The 21,718-nt window shown below is 54.9% G+C and overlaps 2 protein-coding genes across 2 annotated transcripts; both read left to right on the top strand.

Annotated features, from left to right (window-relative positions):
- Position 1: 1 nt before the first annotated feature.
- On the top strand, positions 2-15,754 carry KCNJ4 (potassium inwardly rectifying channel subfamily J member 4). The gene is made up of 3 exons (XM_058805175.1): positions 2-237; positions 12,976-13,151; positions 14,353-15,754. Exons 2-3 carry the CDS (start codon positions 13,114-13,116, stop codon positions 15,680-15,682), a joined length of 1,368 nt encoding a protein of 455 aa, XP_058661158.1. The 5' UTR covers positions 2-237; positions 12,976-13,113; the 3' UTR covers positions 15,683-15,754.
- On the top strand, positions 8,835-10,023 carry LOC131558285 (uncharacterized). Its single transcript, XM_058805931.1, is given in 3 exon segments — positions 8,835-9,454; positions 9,665-9,928; positions 9,930-10,023. Coding segments are annotated over 3 exon segments (978 nt in total).
- Positions 15,755-21,718: the final 5,964 nt, after the last annotated feature.

Below are 21,718 nucleotides of genomic sequence, written 5' to 3'. Positions count from 1 at the left end.
GGCGTGGGCAGGGCAGAGTTAGGAGAGGAGCAGGTCGCAGCGGAGAAGTAGCTCTTCTTCGGAGGAGAAAAAAATAAACCTGGGCTGGAGGCGAGCGAGGACTGCAGAGAGACTTCCCTGATTCCTGCGGTCCGGCTGAGGCGTTTGATGGTGAGATGGAGAGAGCGGCCGCTTTCCCGTTCCCCTGATGCTTGCTCGGCGCGGCTGGAGCCGGCGGCAGCCCTCGGCAGGACCCGGGTAAGAGGCGGTGCCGGGCGCGCTGCTCTCCTCTCCGGCGGGAGAGCGGGAAGGGCTTTTCTCCCTTAGGAAAATAATGTATTGTTTCATTTGCGTTCGCTCGGAGGAACAGCTATAAATATAACTTGGGGAGAGATGCGTGGCTTCGTGCGAGCGTGCCAGTGAATAATAAAGTTGCCTGGTGTGCATGGCGTATGCACGCACGGCTCTCGGGGCGGCCGCGGGCCGAGGGGCAGGGGTGGCTCCTGCCTCGAAACCTCCCCGACTTCCCTCCCCGCCCCCTTGCCGCCCTGGCTTCGGTCCCTTTGCAGGTAACTTCTTCATTTCTTCAGTTCCCCGCGTTTTCTTAGTGTCTTCTAGCCCTGGGCTGGGTCTTGCTCACCTTTTGCTTCTCCTGCTCTGTGGATTCTTCTCTGCGCTGGTCCTGGCCAGTTCACACAGAGGGAGGCAGCTGGAGGCCTGCTCTCCAAGCCCTCAGGTGCAAATGGGGCTGAAGTGGATGTGTTTGTTCTCCTGCTGCCTGTGGAGCTTTTCGGGCTCCAGATCTGCTCCCTTTTCCCTTACCTTCCACCTCTCCTAGTCCCAGCATGGCTGATCGTGCCAGTGGTGGCCCAACACCCCCCAGAGAGGCACGGTGCAAAGGGTTTTCTGGCTGGTGGCTTTGGGTGAAGGAGCTCAGGAGGAAACCATGAGCAAACTACCAGAGGAACTCTGCCTGTGCTCCCTGTTGGCAAGGCTGGCTTCCCCACCGGGGCAGGAGTGGATAGTCAGGTTTGCATGGTGCTGGCAGATCACCTCGGGCATCCCTGGCCCCTCAGCCCCCACGGCCCTTCCTCCTGGGCAAATAGCCTGGAGTCATCCAAATCCTTCTGGGAAGAGCCTGGAGTTTCCCATCCCTGCTGCCCAGCCCTGGCCCCATCGATGGATGGCACAGCAAACAGCAGCTCTGGGGCCTCTCCCTTCTCCCCTGCCTCCCCTTGGGGGTGCTGTTAGGGGCAGACGGTGGCAGTGCACACGGGAACGCGTGGCAGAGGTGACGTAGCTCCAAGGCTACCTCCAACCCTGCTCTGTGCCCTCCTTGGCTCCTCGGGAGGAGCATCCACAGGAGGTGGGCGGTGTGGAGAGGAGCCCAGGGCTTGGGGTTACCCGGAGCCTGGGAGGGATCAGGCAGGTGCATGGGCAGAGACGTTGGAATGTGCCCCTTCTCCATTCACCACCAGAAGTGGAACCCACAGAAGCCTGAGACACCCCGGCAGTGTTTGCAGCCACTGAAAATAACAATCAATACAGGACAAATATGTGCCTCAGGGGGAAGCGTGAACCTGCTGGGGACGGGGAGTGATGGGGAGAGGACAAATGGGGAGGATGGCCTCAGGAAGGATAAGCTGGAGAGGGCTGATCTGGAGGAAAGTGGGTTCCCTCTCCTCCACCTTTTTTTCTTCCATCTCTCCCTGATTGGGTGCTAAGAACAAGTGCCCCGACGTGTGGTGCTGGCAGTGATCCTTGTCCCTTGCAGCCCCCTCTATGGTTTGCAAGGAAAACCGGAAAGCCAGGAGGTGGCTGGGGAGGGACGGAGTTTCCTGGCAGGACCGGTCCCCCGGGCCCTCCAGCCTCTCGGCCACCCCAGGCTCAGCCATCGGCCACGCCCGGGAAGCAGCCGCATCCCTGGGGCGGTGTCGGTGGCGGGAGGGTGCCAGCAAGGGGCAGGAGGGCGCGGTGATGGATACCTGTGCCCGCTGACACCGGTGCCCAGCAGTTGATGTCCCTGCGCCCTGGGCACGCCCCGCTGTTGCCCTGGGCCGGCTCAGCCCGGCAGCGCGGCCCGCGATCGATGGATGGATGCTGGCGTCCCAGCGATCGATCCCTACTCATGCATGCGGCTCCCAGCCTCCCGCTGACGCTCCTTTTCTGTGAATGGCACGGGCTGAGCGAGGCCGTCTGCGCCTGCCTCGCACCGCCGCGAAACTGAGTCAGGCTGGATTGCTGCTCCCTGACGTCGCTGCTCCTGTGCCCCTCACCGGGGCCGAGGGGCCGCACGGGGAACCCCCAGAGGCCCCGGCTGTCCTCGCCAGACAAGGTGGTTTTAACGGTGATGGTTGGGATTGGAGCCCCTTCTTGGGAGAGACGCTGATTCTCTGGTCGTGGGGAGCTTGGGACAGGCAAGGGCCGCTTTTGAGCTGGTTCTCGCCCTCAGAGCCCTGAGGCTCGTTCTGCAGCAGTGAAGGTGGTGCCGTGGCACAGGCTGCTGAGGGATGGGAGCTGGCTGCAATGTGACCCTGTTCCCGCGGCCCCAGAGATCCACGCACCTCCGTGCCTGTCCTCCTGGGAGCCTGGCAGCAGGCAGCTTGCTTCATGGACAGCTCTGGCACTCACCCACTGGTTTGTCTGGGGAGGAGATGCCCACCATCTCCTGGCACCAGCCGTGCTGGCCCAGCAGCCCCACCGCTGCCCTCGCTGGAGATCAGGCACTGGAGGGCGGAGAACAAGGCGCTCTCCAGCCCGGCGCCTCCCCACGCCGCCAGCCAGGGGCTCCTGCCGCCGTCCTGCCCACGCCCCTGCCACCATGGCAGTGGGTCTGCCCCTCACAATCTGGACGGCTGTTTTATTTCTATGGCAACATTTCTCCCGAAACACTTCAGAGGGAGCCTGGTGCTGTTCCGTAATGAGGGAAGCAGCGTCCCCCATACTGTCCCCTGCAAAAGGCTCAGAGAAACGACCCTGACACATCTCCCCACCTCCTTCCCTCCCTGGCAAGCGATACCAGCACTGGTACAAAGAGCTGCTGGCCTGGTCCCAGCTGCCTCTCTGCCGCCTGCTCTCCTTTCCCTGCCTTCAGCTTGGCTCTCCCCTCTGCTCTCGCCGGCTCCCTTTCTGCCGGCAGCCTGCTAAAGCACCCGCTCAGACTGACCAGCTGAAAGGAGCCTTAGAGCAGGTGGATGTGGAAAGTGACTCTGCTCTAGAGGAGGGCAGAGCCCCGGGAGAGCTGTATAGATCGGCCCCGCCAGCAGCGCGGTGAGTGCGGGGCTGAAGGGCACCGGGGATCCCAGGGGCCGGGCAGGCCGGCGCTCACCCCTCGGAAAAGCTCGATGGCATTATGAAGAGGCGGTGCCTGCCACGGGACCAGACACAGCGGCCCCACAACTCCTCTCCTCTCCTCTCCCGTTCGCGTTGTTCCCCGCACCAAGGAGCAGCCCCGTGTCCGGGCGGAGGTGAGCAGGCAGAAGTCGCGGGCAGCGCCAGCAGGCGACAGGCAGGTGAGCAGGCAGGATCCCGGCGGGAGCCGCTGCCGCAGCCCGGAGGAGCAGGGCTGTGACAGCCACCCGTGGCCATGGCGGGGGGGTATCGCTGTCCTGGCAGCGTGCAGATGCAGCCGCCGCGTCCCCCGAGCACCGCACCGCTCTCCCCCAGCGATGGCAGCCCCTCCCTGTGGGACAGCTGGGGGTAGGGAGTGGGCAATGTGCTCCGTACTGCGTGAGCTGGGCAGCCCTTGGGCTTGACACCCTCCAGATGTGCTTGTTAAACCTGAGGGATCAAGCCGCAGGAATAGAAGTCAGCAAACCTGTAGTGAAATACCTGATCCTCTCTCTGTAGGAATGCGGTTTTGCAGCTTACCTGGGATGCTCCCTGTGCTCCGTTTCTGGTACCTAGCAGGCACGGCTGAAAGGGGAGCAGCTGGGGCCCTTTCAGGAGCTTCTGGCTCTGTTCAGCTCCCTGTTAGCCCAGCGACAAGGGGGTGAAGGGAGATGTTTTTCCCTGTCGCTGATGGGTTAGTGCTCAGCAGCCAGGCCAGGCTGGGAGCTCAGCTGCTGTGCAGCAGCTGGGTGCAGAGAAGTGGCTGCAGCCACTCTCGATCGGGGGCTCGGTGCAGAGCAGGCTTTGCCCTGGTTATTGCTCATCCTTGCTGCTGTCACTGTTGTTATCATCATTCATAAACCATTTGCAGGCACCTGCCTTGCTGGGTGCTTGGCAGAGTCACCGGCAGTCCCTCCCTGCCCTGTCAAGAGTGCAACTGCAGCAGGCAGGCAGATGATATAAGCCACTCTTGCTCCCCTTTTCCTGCACACCGATAATTATCCTTGTCCCCTGAGTAGCCAAAAGCCATCAAGACATCCCACATGGGCAGGCACTTTGTGCTGAAGAGATGCTGAAGGGATACTGCCGGGAATGGCCTTACATCAGGGCTCCCAAGGGCAGGACTCCCAGTGAAGGGAGTTCCAGGGATGCAGGGATTAGTGAGGACACCCTTTGCACCGTGCACTGGTGCTGGGAACCTGGAGGAGGTGACCTGAGTGCACTGCATCTGCCTGGGATGTGAGGACCTCAGGGACACCCCAGAGCCTTCAGTTTTTCAGCTCTTGCAGGTTTTGCACCAGTCTTTTGGGGTCTAGTTTTGGCGGCAGATTGCTGGGGTATGTCAGCCCGTGCGTTTCCTCGGGAGCAGGTGGGATGCAGCACCCTGGCTGCTACAAAAGCTCGGTTCCTTTTTGGCCAAGAACACTACCCCGGGAAGGCCAGGGCCCTTCTGAGCATTTAATTTTTCCTGTGATGCCAGCTACAGAGAATAACACCCACCTTCCTCACTCAGCAAGAAAAAGCAGGGGCTTCTCCCCAGCTGCCACTCCAGCAGCATCCTCTCCTTACAATCCCTCTCAGTCCAGCCCCAGCCCCTGTGTGGTGTACCCCAGCCCCACTTTGTCCAGAGAGGGGTGGGTGAATGCCGGTGCCAGTCCCAGCAACCCCACCACGGGGCGTCCCCCACCTGGTCTGGGATCCTGGGGCAGGCAGCTGCTCTGGCAGCGCCATTGTCTGGACGGTGCAGCCGCAGCAGGGATCGCTGGGGCGGTGTGGGAGCAGGCGGGAGGTGATGCTGTCACCTTTCTGTGCCTCTTCCTGACTTTGTCATCCTGGGGACCTTTGTGTGGTTCCCATTTTTATCTGTTTTTTCTCCCTCTCACTCTTTCTCTCCTTCTCTCTTCGCTTTCTTTTCTCCCCCTCCCTTCAGCATGTGGGCTGATCACTGCTCAAACTTTTAATTCAGATGGTAATTGGAATAATAATACGGGCAGAATCCTTCTGGCTCCGTTGCTGCAGCTGGCTTCAGGGAGCTATGAATAGCTCTGAGTCACACACTGAGATGGTTTAACTTCAAATCATTTTGTTTTGTTTTCATATTACCCATCCTCAGGCTCCAGAGCTTCACAGGGGGAAAAAATATCCCCCCTTCTCACTCCACTCCAAAATATAAACCGGGCAGAGGCACATGAATAAAATCCTCTTTTGGAGAGGGAAACTGGTCAGCGGATCATGCCTTGAGGGGCAGATGGGGACTGTTGGCACCTGATCTATTTATAATTATTGAACGAAAAGGCAGAAGTGTGTATATAAAAATGGTATAGAGTTGATTACAGCTTCCTCCCCTCACCTTCCATATGTCAGTTGCCTTTTTAATACGGTAAAACTCCTGCACGGTGGCTGTGCCTCGGCGTGTGCCCGTGCAGCGCCTGCCCTACCGGCACGGAGCAGCGAGAGCTCGGCCGCTGCCTCGTGTGGCAGGACAGCCCCACGGCACAGAGCTGCCCCCGAAACCCAGCACGAACCCTGGCAATATTCCTGAGGAGCAGGAGAAGAGATGGAGTTACAAAGAGGATGAAGAGGACACACTGGGCGCTGTGGGTCTGCAAGGCTCTGCTGGAAGGCAGAGAGGTCCCTCCTCAGCTGCGGGTGTTTCCGCCCCGGCTCCCCGAGAGGCGAGAAGTTGTTCTGCCGTGCTGTCAGCGTGCCGAGCTGGCAGCCGGGGCTCTGGATGTGCTCCAGAGCCGGCCGGGGGCAGGGACAAAGGCACAAAGCGGAGCGCGACCAGCGGCTGCGGCATTGACCACAGACAGGAGAGGAGCATTTGCCAGACAACTCCCGATAAAGCAAAGACTAAGAGTGTAAAAATACCCTGGGATTTTTCCATCGTTGTCGCTCACAGTGTATGTCCCAGAGCACCAGATATGGTTGTTATAAAAAGAGAAGTGGGGGAGTGCTTTAGCGTGGACTTTTCTGTTCTGTTTCATGAGACTCTTCCATTGCAAATTTAAGGAAGGATTGACAATATATGATCTACTCTGGTAGGGGCTGGAGAAAGACTGGGACGTGAAGGCACTGCACTGTGTACAGGGGATGGAGCAATGAGGTATTGCCCCGGCACCAAGCATCCTGACCTCATTGTGCTGCAGATCCCTTAGAAAGGGACAGCAGCAGTGCAGCCCCACGTGCCTGCTCGGGGCCAGAGCAGAACTGGGGTGGCAGCGTGGGCTGCTGTGATGGCTTGTGCTGCTGGAGCACGGTGTCACACGGGAAGGAGGAGATGACTGCAGCACCGTGGTGGTGTCCCTGGCATTGCTCAATGTAAGACACAGGAGGGCTTGGGAAAGAGGGAAGGGTAGCACATGCTTTGGGGCTGGAGGCCCATCTGGCTGGCTGTTTCAGTGCTGCAAGGCAGTGGCAGTGACATCGGTGCTGCAGCAGATTTCAAAAGTGCTGTGGGGCTTCTGCAGGCCATGAAATTCACGGGTGTTCATGTGCACCCAGGACAGGCAGCAGAGGGGTGGGGAGGCTCCTGTCCAGGCTGCAGCCTCCTGCCTAGCCTCTCTCCTTGCTGCACCCACCAGCTTTGTTTCATACCACTCCATAGGAATTGCCATTCACTCTGCAGCTTCCTCCTTCACATGTGGGTCACAGGAGGGAGAGCAAGCTCCAAGAAATGCCCTCAGGCATGCTCTGGATTCATGTCTCTGTCCTCAGCCAGGCTTTCCTCCTGCTTGTCCATGTGACAGGCAGCTGCCTATTCAGGATATGAACATAATCCCCTTCTGCTGGAGACACCTCTGATCCTTCCCCCTTCATTCCATTTCTGTTTCAGGTTTCCAAGTGGCAATGGGACCTTTTCACAGCCATTTGAACTACTCTTGCATAGGGTTTGGGCTCCTGGCAAGCCCCCAGGCCTTGCCAGGCTGGTGGCATTGATTTTGCCAGCAGGGACGTCAGTGGCGGCCCTGGCCCACCAGCTGCTGAGGAGGGACAGTGACCCAATGTGGCAGCAGTGCCCAGCCCAGGCGTTTCTTGCCTGCCTGTCTGTCCTTCCCATGGCGGCCCCACGCGCTGTGGGGGTGTGTTGGGGTGGAAGTGGGAAACGTGTTTATTTCTGTCCGTCTCCTGGCTCGTGCCGCTCCGAGTTTGTGGCACTGGGTATTACTAACACTTCCCTGTGCCAGCTGGCAGCAGGGATGAATCAGATTGGCAGCACCACAGCGTGGACCCTGCACTGCCCGCTCAGCCTAGAGCGATGCCTGTGGCAAAGTGCTGGTGATGTCTCCTGCCCCTGACCAGGGTCAGCCCCAGTCAAGTGCCAGGGGCTTGGCCTTGCTGCTGGAGATGTCTCTGTACCCTGTGGGACGGGGCTGTCCCCTCTGGGCCATGCTGCCTGCCCAGGCTGGATTGTCCCTGTCCCTCCTTTATGCTGGGGATCTCAGGTGGCTTCATGAGCTGCTCACTGGCAGCATCCCCAGGCTGGGGTCAGCTCTACACCAGGAGGACAGCTTATCCTCATGCTGCCAAAATCACCTTTTGCAGCTGCTGTGGTTAACCCCAGCAGGGAACTTAACTATCACTCAGCCCCTCTCTCCCTCTCACTGCCCCCATCCACAGTGGGGAGGGGAATCAAAAAGAAAAGGTAAACTTTGTGGGTTGAAATAAGAGCAATTTAATAATTGAAGCAAAATATTACAATAATAAATAGGTTAATAATATTAATATTATTATCAGTAATAACAATAACATTAACAATAATAATAATAATAAACAGTAATAGTAATGATAAACACAGAGAAAGAGAATAACAGGATCCAAGAGAAACACGTGATGCACAACCCCATTACTCACCACCCAGTGACTGATGCCCAGCATGTCCCCAGGCATTCATCAGCCCCTTCCAGTTAAATCCTCCAGTTATATTCTGGGCATGATATTCTGTGGCATGGAATATCCCTCTGGCTAGTTTGGACCAGCTGCTCTGGCCATGCTCCCTCCTGGATTCCTGTGCAGCTCCTCAGTGGCAGAACATGAGCAACAGAAAAGAAAAATCCTTGTCTTGGAGTAAGCCACTACTTAACAACAGCTCCGACAAGTCTGCATTATTCTCATACTAAGTCCAACTCTGTGCTGGCTACTATGAAGAAAATTAACGCAGTCCTAGACAGAATCAGGACAGCAGCTGATTGCTTCCTCCCCCTCCCCTGCTTCTGACAGCTCAGCACACATGGAACTTGATGACATCACAGACCTTGGAATGATGGTGGTTCCAGGTTTCCCCAGAGCCAGAGGTTTGTGGCTCTCCTCTCCCTCCTGAACACCTCCTGATCCTGGTGTTCTGAACAGAGGGATTTTGGTGGCCACAACAAGCACTGCTGAAGCTGCAGAAGGTGGCACACTGCTTGTCAGTGTCAACAGCCTGCATGGCCTGCACTCCAGGAACACAATTTGGATTCTCCTGCTTACTGCAGCTGAGAGCATCCTGAAAAATGTCGAAGCCATTTCGCATCTTTGGGCTAATGATGATGGTCTACCCAGAATCTCAAGGTTTGCAAGGTGATGATAACAATGATGGTGGTGATGATGACAGCAAAGAATCAGGGAACTCCTGCCATTCTGACGTTCCTTCACCCTTGTGCAAGAGCAGTGACAGCACAGATGAAAATAAGACAGAGGATCAGGGAGAACCCACATTTTTCGTAACTCCTGGGGATTCTTACATGGTGAAAGATAAACAGGTGGAGTTGGCCAAGCATGCGGTGGAGCTTGAGAAGGAAGATCAGGAGCTTCAGGAACCGTTTTACAAAGACATGGGAATGTCTGGCAGATTGGATGGAGAGGACGAGCCCAGCCTAACCTACCACCTTCCTGGGCATCAGAGGTTGCCTGCCCCCCAAAAGGCCGGTACAGCACCAAGTGGCTTCCATGACTCTTTCCAGCACAGCTCAGGCCAGCACTTGGGGACAGAGGCCGCTGCCACACAGGCCCATGCCAGTGACCATTTTGTGGGACACCCAGAGACCACCACGGGAGCGGAGCCCCATGTGCTGCACGGGGAGGATGGCGAGGATGGTGAGGACAGACAGTCCCTGTCCCTGCAGCCAGCGTATGACTTGCTGTGGCAGGAGAACAGCATGCTCAGGTCGGAGAACGAAATGTTCAGGAGCGCGAACATCATGCTCGCAGCGGAGAACTTCACACTCAGGCAGGCATTCAAAGAGCTCACGAAGGACAGGGCTGTGTTCATGGCCGAGGACATGGTGCTCAGGGAGGAATACGACGTGCTCAGGGAGCAGTATGACAGGCTCGGGGGTGAGAATGATGCACTCAGGAAGGACAATGTCATGGTCAGGAGAATGTTCCAGACCTTCCAGAACAACTTGAAGAGACAGGTGTGCATGGTGGCGAGCTTGCAGGATCAGCTGAAGGCCAGCCAGGCTGAGCGGGAGAGGCAAGTCCAAGAGCTCCAATCCTTAGTCCAGGAGACTGAATGTCATCTTCAGATAATGACCCAGCGGGCTCTGAATGCCGAAACAAACATGGAGAGGCTGAAGCAGAAGATCTTTATTCTCCAAGGACAGCTGGAGAGATGCAAGCTGGGGAATGAAAACCTGAGAACAGACTGGTCTAGAAGCAGTGAAACAGAACTTAGACTTCACCAGGCAAAACCGCCACGAGCTCATAATGGGCAAAGATGCCTCCCTCAGGTAGTTCCTGCCTCAGAAATGCTGCCCATTGTTACTGATGTCCTCGAATCCACCAGAAAAATTCTCAAATTTTAAGCAAAGAAAGATCTATGAGTGCAGTTCTGTGTGAGTTCTATGGATCCGTGCACGGTCCGAGGCCATCGTTCTCCCACTTGTAACCATCTACTGCAAATAAAAGCATTTACTTTGCCACTGTCAAATGTGTGTGCTCACACTGGTAGCTTTCATCCTTTACGGAAATACTTTCCTTGTGGTTGGGTACCAGTTGCAGGTACTGGTGTGACTTTAGCTGCTGATACTCTGTTCGGGCACTGTGGAGCCAGCAGCAAAGGCTGCCCAGGCTCTGAGCTGCATGGTCCAGCCTTGGTGGACCCTGCAAGAGGCTCTGCCACAGCCCCGGCTGACATGAGCTTCCATGTGGGAGCCAGGAGGAAGCACAGGATGCAGTGCTCTTACACAGTGTGCTCATCCCACCCCATAGCTGTACCAGCCTGAACTGGACATGAACAAAGCCCTTGTATTTCATCTTTGTCCTTTGCCCCTTTTTGGGAAGGGGGGGAAGGTGGGGAGCAGAGATCCAGGTGTTGCTGCACATGGTTTCGCAGAGGGCCTTGGGTCCTCCTCCCTTTCTTTTGGAGCTGGCTGCTGCCGGGGCCAGAAATCCAAAATCTCTAGAAATGGTGCACCTGTTTCTGCAGCTGGAGAAAGAGAGTTGTTGGTTGTAGAAACTTCCAGGAAATTGTGAATTACTCATGTGTGAGCTGTGACAGGGCCTTCCCTGTGTTATTGGGGTCAGTGCAGGCTAAGGATGAGCTTGACATATCCAGGCTGGCTGAGAATGATGCCAGTTGAAGAGGATGTCTTTCCTCTCCTGGCTGGGGCTGGCACAGAGGGTTGTACCTAAACTGCCCACCTTTGCCATCTCCCAAAGCCATGTGGGACCCTGTAGTCTGAACTCAACATGCAATGGCTCTGAAGGTATGAAGTGACCTCTCTCCATCACATCAACATTTCTGATTAACATAGGTTACCAGCCCCAGGGTCTGCTATAGGTTTACCCATCTGGACAGCAAAAATTCCTGGCCAAACCAACTTCATGAAGACTTGGATGTTGCAGGGCAGTGAGGTGGTGGGAGCTGGCAGAGTTCAGTGTCAAAATGCTTTTTCCTGATGGGGATTTTTGGGCAGCTGTTCCCTTTTTTCTCTGTGTGGTGAGTTGTGGATTACAAGGTTGTTTTCTTCTACTGGTCTCATAATACCCTTGGTCTGAACACCCATATTTGCATTGCTGCAGAGCTTTAACTGCCTCAGTAACTGGGTAGTCTTCATCCCATCAGAGATGATATCTGGAGCTCCCTTCTTGCTGTTCTCGAGCTCTGGTCCTAACTGGGCAAAAAGCTGGTGGGCACCTCTGGCCACCTGCAGCCCCATTCTGGGGCACTGATGATGGGACAAGGATGGTTCTCACAGCTTTTCCATCCTAGGCAACATCATTTGCTGTTCCTCTCTCCTGTCCATGCACAACCACTTGCAAGCTGCTCTAAGCCTTACATTTGATCCCAAAATCCTCGTATTTTTTCGCATATCTGGCAACCAGTGGCTGTTCATTGGCAAGGCTGGGAGGAAATAGATTAGCTGGCCGTCTGCATCGACACTCAGCACTGGCTGCTGTAATCCAAAGGCTACAGTGCAGGATTAGCATGGGTGTACAAAGCCCTTCCTAATCTGTGAGTCATTACCCCCTCAGTGCATTTCCCTTCCCAGCAGCTCTGGGCAGGTGAAATAGTTTGGCTCTTGAGTCTTTGGCTTCACCATCCTTCCATTCTGGGAGGACTGGCTTGGGACATCTGCTGGACATCCTCCCAGGACTGCTGCTGAGCTGCTCCTTGGATGCTGTACACAGGGCATGTTGCAAGGTTTGTTTCCTCTAACTGGCTTCTCTTTGGCTACCCCCGAGCCCTTCCTTTCCGTCAGTTCTTTTGGGCTCTACCCATTGCTTCCCTTCTTTTATTTGAAACAGGGTGTTCTGCACAGCCTGGAAAAAATTCCCTCGGGGGTAGGCTGGGCTGATGGGGATCCCTGAGGGCTGCTGTGCATTCCTGTGCTTTGTTAGTCCTTGTGTGAGAGGTATTTAGGCTGGCTGAGCTCTCGCCCCGGTGTAAGCTCTGATATTAATATAATAGCTCAGGGCAAGGGCCCTGTGAGCGGCTCAGCTGCTGTGCCCTCGGTCTGGAGAGCAGTGACCGACCAGCCCTGCTCCTCTGCTGGCTGGGGAGCGCGGGGTCTGCGGGCTGTGCACCCAGTCTGCACCACCAGCTCCTCACCTGCGGGCTGTGCACCCAGACTGCACCACCAGCTCCTCACCCGTGGGCTGTGCACCCAGACTGCACCACCAGCTCCTCACCTGCGGGCTGTGCACCCAGACTGCACCACCAGCTCCTCACCCGTGGGCTGTGCACCCAGACTGCACCACCAGCTCCTCACCTGTGGGCTGAGCACCCAGTCTGCACCACCAGCTCCTCACCTGTGGGCTGAGCACCCAGTCTGCACCATCAGCTCCTCACCTGTGGGCTGAGCACCCAGTCTGCACCACCAGCTCCTCACCTGTGGGCTGAGCACCCAGTCTGCACTACCAGCTTATCATCTGCAGGTTGTGCACCCAGTCTGCACCACCAACTCCTCACCTCACCAGCAGGCTGTGCACCCAGTCTGCACCATCAGCTCCTCACCTGCGGGCTGTGCACCCAGTCTGCACCACCAACTCCTCACCTGCAAGCTGTGCACCCAGACTGCACCACCAGCTCCTCACCTGCCCAAGCCAGGCTGGAGCAGGTGCCCCAAGGACATCTCCCAGGGCACCCTGAGCAAAAGGCTGGGAGCCTGTGCCAGCTGCTCCGATGGCTGCTGCCAGGGGGGATTGGATCTGACCGGGTTTTGCTTTGTCCTTCCCTGCCAGGCGCGTGCCCAGGAGCAATCGCAATGGCCGTGCTGGTCCCAGCTCGCCAGAGGTGAAACCTGGAGCTGCCCAGTCCCACGTGAGTGCTGCTGCATGAGCTCCCACGGCCTGGCAGCTCCCACGGCCCCCTGACACCTGATGACCGAGCGAGCCATGGGCAGCGTCCGGGTCAATCGGTGAGTAACCTCCTCTTGAGACCTGCTGCTGCCCTGAGTGACCCAGCTCCTCATCTGGCCCCTCAGACCCTAAATTCAGACTGCCTTTTGATATATTCTTCTCAAATTACCTGTCAGCGGCTTTCCTGTTCTAAGGAATGGCTCCTCTCTCCTCCTCCAACCCAAAACATACCATATGTAGGGGTAGTGCTTGGAGGAATACTATGGAGGAGAAGCAAAGCACTGCATAGTGCTGGACCAGAAATTACAGATTCCAGCAGCACTGCATAAGCCAGGAATGTCCCCAGGAATCCCAACTCCAGCCACCAGTGCTGTCCTTGTCCTTGTGAGATGGAGGCCCATTCTGGAGGACTCCAGCTGACATGTCAACACCACAGGGTGGGAGAGAGAGACTCCCAGGGTCCTGTGAGGCTGCAGGTGGCCAGGCATGAGGGCAGAGCAGTCTTTGTGCTTCAGTGCACTCCCTTGGTTTCCTTGGTGGTCAGAGCACCATCTACCATCACATCTTTAAGGAGTATCTGCAAGTGTCATGGGATCACATGAGGGGCAGTGTTGTAAGGGAGGGGAGCCAGAGGGGGAAAGGTCTCCCAGAAAATGTGTGTGTAGCTTCTGCCAAGGAAACTGCCAGTGCTTTGGCTGTTGATTTCCAAATTACACCTTTGGCTTTGGATAAGAGATGCTGGAAGACACACATGTTGCTGTGGCAACAGAATTGTCCTGAGGCAGGAAGTGTATAAACATTGTCACCACACACCATGAAATCAGTGAGCAGAGCAGAGGAGAAAATAAAAACTCCCAGCCTTGTATTATCTGAGGGCCAAAATGTGGTCAAGCTGCGGGTGCTTGCTCCCAGGCTTCCTGGCTGTCCCAGCTGCTGTCAGGTTTCAAACCTTGTATCCCTCCTCACCATAAAGGCTGGAAGGTACCACAAGCTACAAGCTGCTGCTGCTTTGTTGCCCTGTCAGGACCTTGCTAGATGCATCTTCCAGACAGCAACACTCAGCGACATTGCAGCGGCTGTCCACCTGCTTGGTCAGGTTGGCATCATGGTGCAATAATCACTGACACGTGCTGTTGTGAGATCCAACAGGGTGGTACTGCTCCCCTGCGAACCACCCACGCTTCCTGCCCTTGCTGTCTCGGTGGTTGCTGTTACCCTTCACGTATTCCTGATGGAAGTGCCTGTTTCTTCTGTTCCCAGGTACAGCATTGTCTCCACCGAGGAGGATGGACACAAGGTCTCTACGCTGGGCAGTATGAACGGGCACAGCAGGAACGGCAAGGGCCATGCTCCCCGGCGGAAGCACCGCAACCGCTTCGTGAAGAAGAATGGCCAGTGCAACGTTTACTTTGCCAACCTGAGCAACAAATCCCAGCGCTACATGGCCGACATCTTCACCACCTGTGTGGACACGCGCTGGCGGTACATGCTGATGATCTTCTCTGCCGCCTTCCTGGTCTCCTGGCTCTTCTTCGGCTTCCTCTTCTGGTGCATCGCCTTCTTCCACGGCGACCTCAATGCACCGGCCGTGGCAGGTAGTCCCTCTCTGCTCAAGCCCTGCATCATGCACGTGAACAGCTTCCTGGGGGCTTTTCTTTTCTCAGTGGAGACGCAGACAACCATCGGGTACGGCTTCCGCTGCGTGACTGAGGAGTGCCCGCTGGCCATCATGGCAGTTGTGGTGCAGTCCATCGTGGGCTGCGTGATTGACTCCTTCATGATTGGCACCATCATGGCCAAGATGGCAAGGCCCAAGAAGCGGGCCCAGACCCTCCTCTTCAGCCATCATGCCGTCATCTCCGTGCGGGATGGCAAACTGTGTCTCATGTGGAGGGTGGGCAACCTGAGGAGGAGTCACATCGTGGAGGCCCATGTCCGAGCCCAGCTCATCAAGCCCTACATGACGGAGGAAGGGGAATACCTCCCCCTGGACCAGCGGGACCTAAACGTGGGCTACGATGTGGGTCTGGATCGTATATTTTTGGTCTCACCCATTATTATCGTTCATGAGATTGATGAGGAGAGCCCCCTCTACGGGATTGGCAAGGAAGAGCTGGAGACGGAGAATTTTGAGATTGTGGTTATTCTGGAGGGGATGGTGGAAGCCACAGCCATGACCACACAGGCACGAAGCTCTTACCTTGCTAGCGAAATCCTTTGGGGTCATCGCTTTGAACCGGTTGTGTTTGAGGAGAAGAACCACTACAAAGTGGATTACTCGCGCTTTCACAAGACATATGAGGTAGCTGGCACACCTTGCTGCTCAGCCCGGGAGCTGCAAGAGAGCAAGATGACCATCCTACCTTCTCCACCACCTCCCAGTGCCTTCTGCTACGAGAATGAGCTGGCACTTGTCAGTCAAGATGAAGACGAAGATGATGATGAAGTGGGTGTAGTGTTAGGGGGCAACACCAAGGAGGAGGGAGGTATCATCCAGATGATGGATTTTGGAAGCCACCTGGACCTGGAGCGGCTCCAGGCAACTCTGCCTCTAGATACAATCTCATACCGCAGGGAATCAGCCATCTAACTCCTCCAACCTCCCCGTTCCACACCTGTTGCCCACAGTCTCCTCTGTTCCGTACCCATACACTGGATAAGTCCTTTCACCACCAAATAATGCCTCCCATGATTGCCTCTCAGCCCCCAGACACACCAAGGCCTGGAGCTGCTCGGATATACTCCCTTTCTCGTGAGGTCGTAATGCCTGGGAGAGGAGTGAGGATACACTGCTCTTTCTGGGTGTGCAGCTTGGGCTAGAACCCCTCTCCTGCCCAGAGACAGGAGGGCAGCAGGCCTGGTTTCTTGTCTCTGGAGAGGTGGCAGGAGTCCCTGCCTTCGGTGGACAGACTGGGACCCACAGCAAGTGTTCCTGCTGCTGAGGAAACAGCAGACTTTGTCACCTCTCACTGTGGGTAGGCCCCATGGCTGTCAAGGGTCATCGCCGTCACCGGGAGAGGAGCAACACCTAAGCACTGACCAGATGAGGATAGAAGGGAGAGTTTGGGACTCTTGGAGGGAGTGGGGAAGGATCTCAAGGGAGGAGTTTACTTGCATGTTTGTTGCTTGGTGCACATGATTTTGTATATAAAAGAGAAGGAGAACTGCAATCGATTTTTCCAAGGCAAATGCCAAGCTAGGAGACAAGGACGTTCTACACTGGCTGCTCTGCACTCTCCTTGGCTTTCGGTCTCTGTCACCTCCAGAAGCAGCTCGGCTCCATGGACTCAGATCCAGTTCTCCCAGTCCTCTTGAAAAACATGTCCTGCTGCTCTCCTGAGATACTGGCAGAGGAGGCAGGGCCCTGTGCTTACCACACTCAGACTGCTCCCTGGTGCAGCACAGCTGGGATGACAGACAGGTGACCTGACTGGACAGCAGACCCTCCACTTGCTCCTTTTGCCTCCTCCATTCTTCTCCCTGATGTCATCAGCTGTAAAACAGAATTTGTAACTATTTATTTTTAATAAAGTCTAATATCCCAAGGGGAGGTTTGGAAGCAAAGGACAGACTCCACAGCTGCAGCCTGGTGTAGAGACTGATGAGGGTTATTAGGGTTGGTGTTTGCTATTTGTATGGCATTGGACCTTGGAAGCTCCATCACGAGGGCTCTCTTGTTCTGTGCCTCTCTGGTAAAGACCTACAACAAGAGGCTCAGAGAATTTGCGCAGGGAGAAGGTCATACAAATGTGTATATGGAGGGAATAATCTGCATTAAAATTGCCAGCAGGATTGGACAAGCAATACTATTTGCTTTGGACATGGCTCTAGATTCAAAAACCCCATGAAAAAACCCAAAGTGTCTCTTTGTGCTAGAGGCAAGTGAAGGGAGGATGAGGGAAAACATAATCAAAGCTAGACCCGTAACATCACTTTGTTGTCATTTCACAAAACAGGTGAAAACATGATGAGCATTTTCCTTCAGGAGTAGCAGAATCACCCCTTCAAAACTGCAGATGATACGAGGACAGAAAAACAAACGAGGAGCTCAGGAAGCTGCTCTGGGCACCCAGTAGCTGTGCTGTGGTGGGGAATAGCTGAAGAAGTTATGTCCCACCTAATCCCTGATCTACAAAGCAGAAAAAAGCATATCAACTTGGAATTGGTTCAAGAAGCAAAAGGAAGAGGGGAAGAAGCAGAAGGGTGGGGAAAGAAATAGCAGGACTGAGACGAAGAAGCAGACACAGAGGGCAGATGGTGAAGATGGAAGGGGAAAAGAGGAAGAGAAAGTGAGGTTATATGGAAGTGCATTTGAGAAAGAGCATAAATAGACTCACAAGATGTGTCTAGGACCAGACATGGTCATTTCTCATCTTAGGATGTAGGTTTTGTGGGGGAACAGCTGTCCTGCCTGGGTGTACTCCATTCACTGGAATAATTCCATTCCCAGAATAATTCCATTCCCCAACGCCCTCTGGGCCCAGACATGGAGCCAGTTTTCTACCCAATGAACAGTGCACTCATTCCATTTCCCCAGGCAGCCAATTTCTCCAGGACAAATGCTTTGGGAGACAGTGTCAAAGGCTTTACTGAAGTGCAGGTAGACATCATCCATAGCCTTGCCCTCATCCACTAGGCAGGTCACTTTGTCATAGAGGAAGATCAGGCTGGGCAAGCAGGACCTGACTTTCCCAAGCCCATGCTGGCTGGGCCTGATTCCTGGGTTGTGCCACATGTTCTGTATGATGGCAAGGTGAAATGCTCCATGACCTTTCCTGGCACTGAGGTCAGGTTGATGAGCCTGTAATTCTCAGATCCTCCTTCCAGCCCTTTTTGTAGATAGGTTTCACACTGGCTAACCTCCAGTCCCCTGGGACCTCTCTGGCTAGGACTGTTGATAAATGATAGAAAGTGGCTTGGTGAGCTCTTCCATCAGCTTTCTCAATGTTCTTGAGTGGATCCCATCCAGCCCTGCAGACTTGGGAGTGTCTAAGTGGTGTAGGAGGTCACTGAGCATTCCCTCCTGCATTATGGGGCTCCGTTGCACTCCCTGTCCCTGTCTTCCAGCTCAGGGCATGGAGTACCCTAAGGACAACTGGTCTCACTGTGAAAGACTGAGGCAGAGAAGGCATTAGCACCTCAGCCTCTACCTCGCTGCTGCAGTGATCCTTGGCTCCAGAGCCCATCCGCCAGAGCAGTTTGCCTCAAAGCCTACACTGAAATGATGGATTCACTGGGTTTTGAGTGGCCCCCATCCCTCCTGGTTCTGCTGGTGCTTAGGCAGAGCTGCCTCTTCTCAGAGCTCCAATGCTACCCACTTGGGAACTGGGGTGCCTCTCTCAGCACTAAATTCAAGAGTTTGCTGGTATAGGAAATGAAGTCACCCCCTCCTTTCATTATTTACTTATTTTCCCCTGGGGGAATAAGCAGGGGCTGGTATTGACCTGGCTTTTAATATAGCTTTCAGAGTCGTGTGCCTGCCACTGGCCATGGAAACAAACTAATGGACCGAGAGAGAAGGACTTTGCGTGCGAGGATGCGGACATTCAGGACACATGAATGTGTCCACATGGGGTGGTGGCCTCCAGGAGAGGGGGATCCCTCATAACTGGGCACCCCCTCACAGATGTACAGCACCCTTTGGAGGCGGGTGGCAGTGCTTGGTGGGGATGAAGTGTCTCCTTGGCTCTTGGGAGACCCATCAATCCCCAAGGAGAGAGTGTGCAGAGGTGCCAGGCAGGGGTGGTGCCCCAGGGCCATGGGCATGCACAGCTGGAGTGGTTGGGGCAGCACACAGGTCAGCACTGCCAGCTCTCCCTTCACCTGGGCGCCTCTTGTGGGAAAAATGGGACAAGATTGCAATCAATCTGAGGGAACAAGCATCATTCAGCCATACTTGCTCCAGCCCGCTCCATATGTCTGAACCTGCTGGATGTTTTCATGTCATGCTTGGCATCACGGTGGAGAAGACAGTGAGGCACTGAAGAATACCCAGCTAAACCCCTGCTGTTCATAATAAAATTGCAAGAAAGCTTTCAGCGCTGTCAGATCATTAGAGAGGGGAGAGAGAAGGGGGTTGAGGGGAGGGGGCAGAGGGAAGGAGAGGAACAGTCAGCGCAGGAAAACAGAGGTGGTGAGCAAGTTTCTGCCTATCAGACACTCCTTGTGCAGCTGTACTGCTGGTGCCACACACAGCCCCTCCAACAATATGGTGCAGCCACTCCAGTGTGAGTTCCTGCAAGCTGCACACGTGCCCACAGGGTTTGCTGGTACACAGCAGCAGCAGGACATCCTTCTGCACAGGTGTTCTGCACCTGCACACTGGAACCCCAGAGGACTCGTGCCCAAGTACACACTGCAGGTGCCTACATGTGCATGCCACACATGGGGGCATAGTCCATCCTACACCACAACTTCATCCCATAAACACCAAGCACATTCACAAAAAATGCCACACAATGCAGCAAGTGTCTCAACAAGCGCCTCTCTGGCTGTGTGCTGGGGACTCTTTTATGCAGCCTGTGAAAAGCCACCAGGAGAATCCATCCTAGAAAACTGTTAGCTACACAGAAGTCTTGGAGTTTTTAAGGATTCTGCAAATTAGCTGTCCAGGCCATTCATAACTGTAAACACACCAGGTATTTTGCCTTTTGTACACAGTGTGTGGAGCATTAGGTAGGTGATACCTCCTTGCACTGTGCTCTCCCGAGAAGATACCTTTAATGGAGGAGAGGGCATGATGTCCCTGGGGTCCTTCCCTCCTCCAGGATCTGATGGAGGGACTGCTTCCCTAAGACCTGCCTCTAATCACGAGGGACTGGCAGCTTGCTTTTCAAGAGGAAGACACTGCTTCTTTGTTCATTCAACCACAATCTATATTTCTTTCCTGTCTTACTTCTTAACATCTTATTTGGCTCATTATTGAAAGATACTCAAATAACAGAAAGATAATGGGGAGAGGAAGGACTTTTTCCCTATGAATAAGATCCAGGCACTGGTTCAGATCCTCTATCCCATGACAACTAACCATGCTCTTGTCACTCTTGCCAGCTCTCAAATGAATGTTGCTGTTTGAAATGACACTTGAGAAACTTGTTTCATGTTTTATTTTTGGTGACACTTTTGGACAACCCTTTTGAAAAGAAATCATCATTGGCACCTTTCAACTCACACAAAATTTGCTTAGCAAAACATTTTGATACACACTGCAACTAAAAATATTTTTAAGAAACACAACAATAATCTCAATTGAGGAGAAAATAGGTTTGGATTTCCATGATTAGGAAATGGTGCTGGAAATGTCTGTGCTTCTGAACAAACATGTTAGGTTTCAAACAGCTTGGTTTTGTCCAAGTTTTGCCCAGGACTGGATAAGGCACATGGCACTGCCACAGCAGCTGTGCACAGGCTCATGACCTCCACAAGAATGCCTCCTCTGTGTTCTTTGAGCTTTAACAGCTCTTCTTTGCTTTTGCAGGAGGGCCTCTTGCAGCTTTTGGACCAGCAATGCTAAGTGGCCACAGTTTTGAGTGTAAAAAAAAAAAAAAAAAAAAAAAAAAAAAAAGAGGGAAAAAAGGAAAAAAGTCTTGTCTTCCCAGGCCATTAAGGGCTTGCCCTCGCGAAGTCGATGGGGCTTTGGCTTTTTTGCCCGTGCTAAGAGCAGATCTGGGCCCTAATGGAGCATCACTATTGGAAAAGCCCGCAGGCCCGGCGCTGCGCTAGATCCGCCAAGCTGGGCTGGGCTGCAGCTGCACGCGCAGGAGGGACAGAGCAGGGAATGCAGCGTGCTGGGATGCTGAGAACACCAGCGGGGTGGTGTCGGGCAGCGGGGCAGCCTCGCTGGGCAGACAGAGGAGCAGCCGAGGATGGAGACAGGGCCTGCCGTCTCTGCTCGCAGCAGGCCCCGCGGCCGGCCGGGGATGTCACAGCGGCAGGAGCTGGGATGGCAGCCGGCTCTCGGGAGGAAGGGCTGCAGGGATTCTCCTCCTGCCGCGCTCCCCAGGGTGGGGATCCCGCCCCGGCAGCCCCGGGATGGGGGTCCCGCCCCAGCAGCCCCGGCAGGCCGGCGCAGGGAGTCCGAGCGGCGCGGCGAGGAGGAAGAGCGGCTATTGTCGGCCTCAGAGCACCACCTAGAGATGAGAGCAGGGCTGGCAGCCCCGCGGGGCCCGGCCTCGCCGAGTCACAGAATCACTGAGGCTCCAGAAGGCCTCGGAGGTCACCGAGCGCAGCCCTTAGCCCAGCACTGCCACGTCCACTACCAAACCGCGTCCCTAAGCTCCATGTCGACACATCTTCTAAACACTTCTGAGATGGTGACCTCTCCACTTCCTTGAAAAGCCTGCTACAGTGCTTGACTGCACTTTCGGTGAAAAAAAATTTCCGAATATCCAAACGAAACCTTCCCTGGTGCAACTTGAGGCCACCTCCTCTTGTCCCATTGCTTGTTATTTGGGAGAAAAGGCCAACTCTCCCTGCTACCACCTCCTTTCAGGTACCTGTGCAAAGTGAAAAGGTCACTCCAGAGCCTCCTTTTTCTCCAGGCTAAACAAACCTGACTGCTTCAGATGCTCCCCATAAGACTTGTGCTCACCCCCACAGACCCCAGCATCCTTGTTGGCCTTGACTC

The sequence above is a fragment of the Ammospiza caudacuta genome, chromosome 5 (assembly GCF_027887145.1).
Source record: "Ammospiza caudacuta isolate bAmmCau1 chromosome 5, bAmmCau1.pri, whole genome shotgun sequence".
In the NCBI taxonomy this organism is placed as follows: Eukaryota; Metazoa; Chordata; class Aves; order Passeriformes; family Passerellidae; genus Ammospiza; species Ammospiza caudacuta.
Note: the sequence above shows the minus strand (reverse complement) of the source record. Positions and strands in the feature narration are given on the sequence as shown.

What these genes read in the sequence shown, in the direction of transcription:
- KCNJ4 (XM_058805175.1), top strand. Translation starts at nt 13,114, where the DNA reads ATGACCGAGCGAGCCATGGGCAGCGTCCGGGTCAATCG. An exon ending in GGCAGCGTCCGGGTCAATCG is followed by an intron (nt 13,152 to 14,352) that starts GTGAGTAACCTC and finishes TTCTGTTCCCAG; the next exon opens with GTACAGCATTGTCTCCACCG.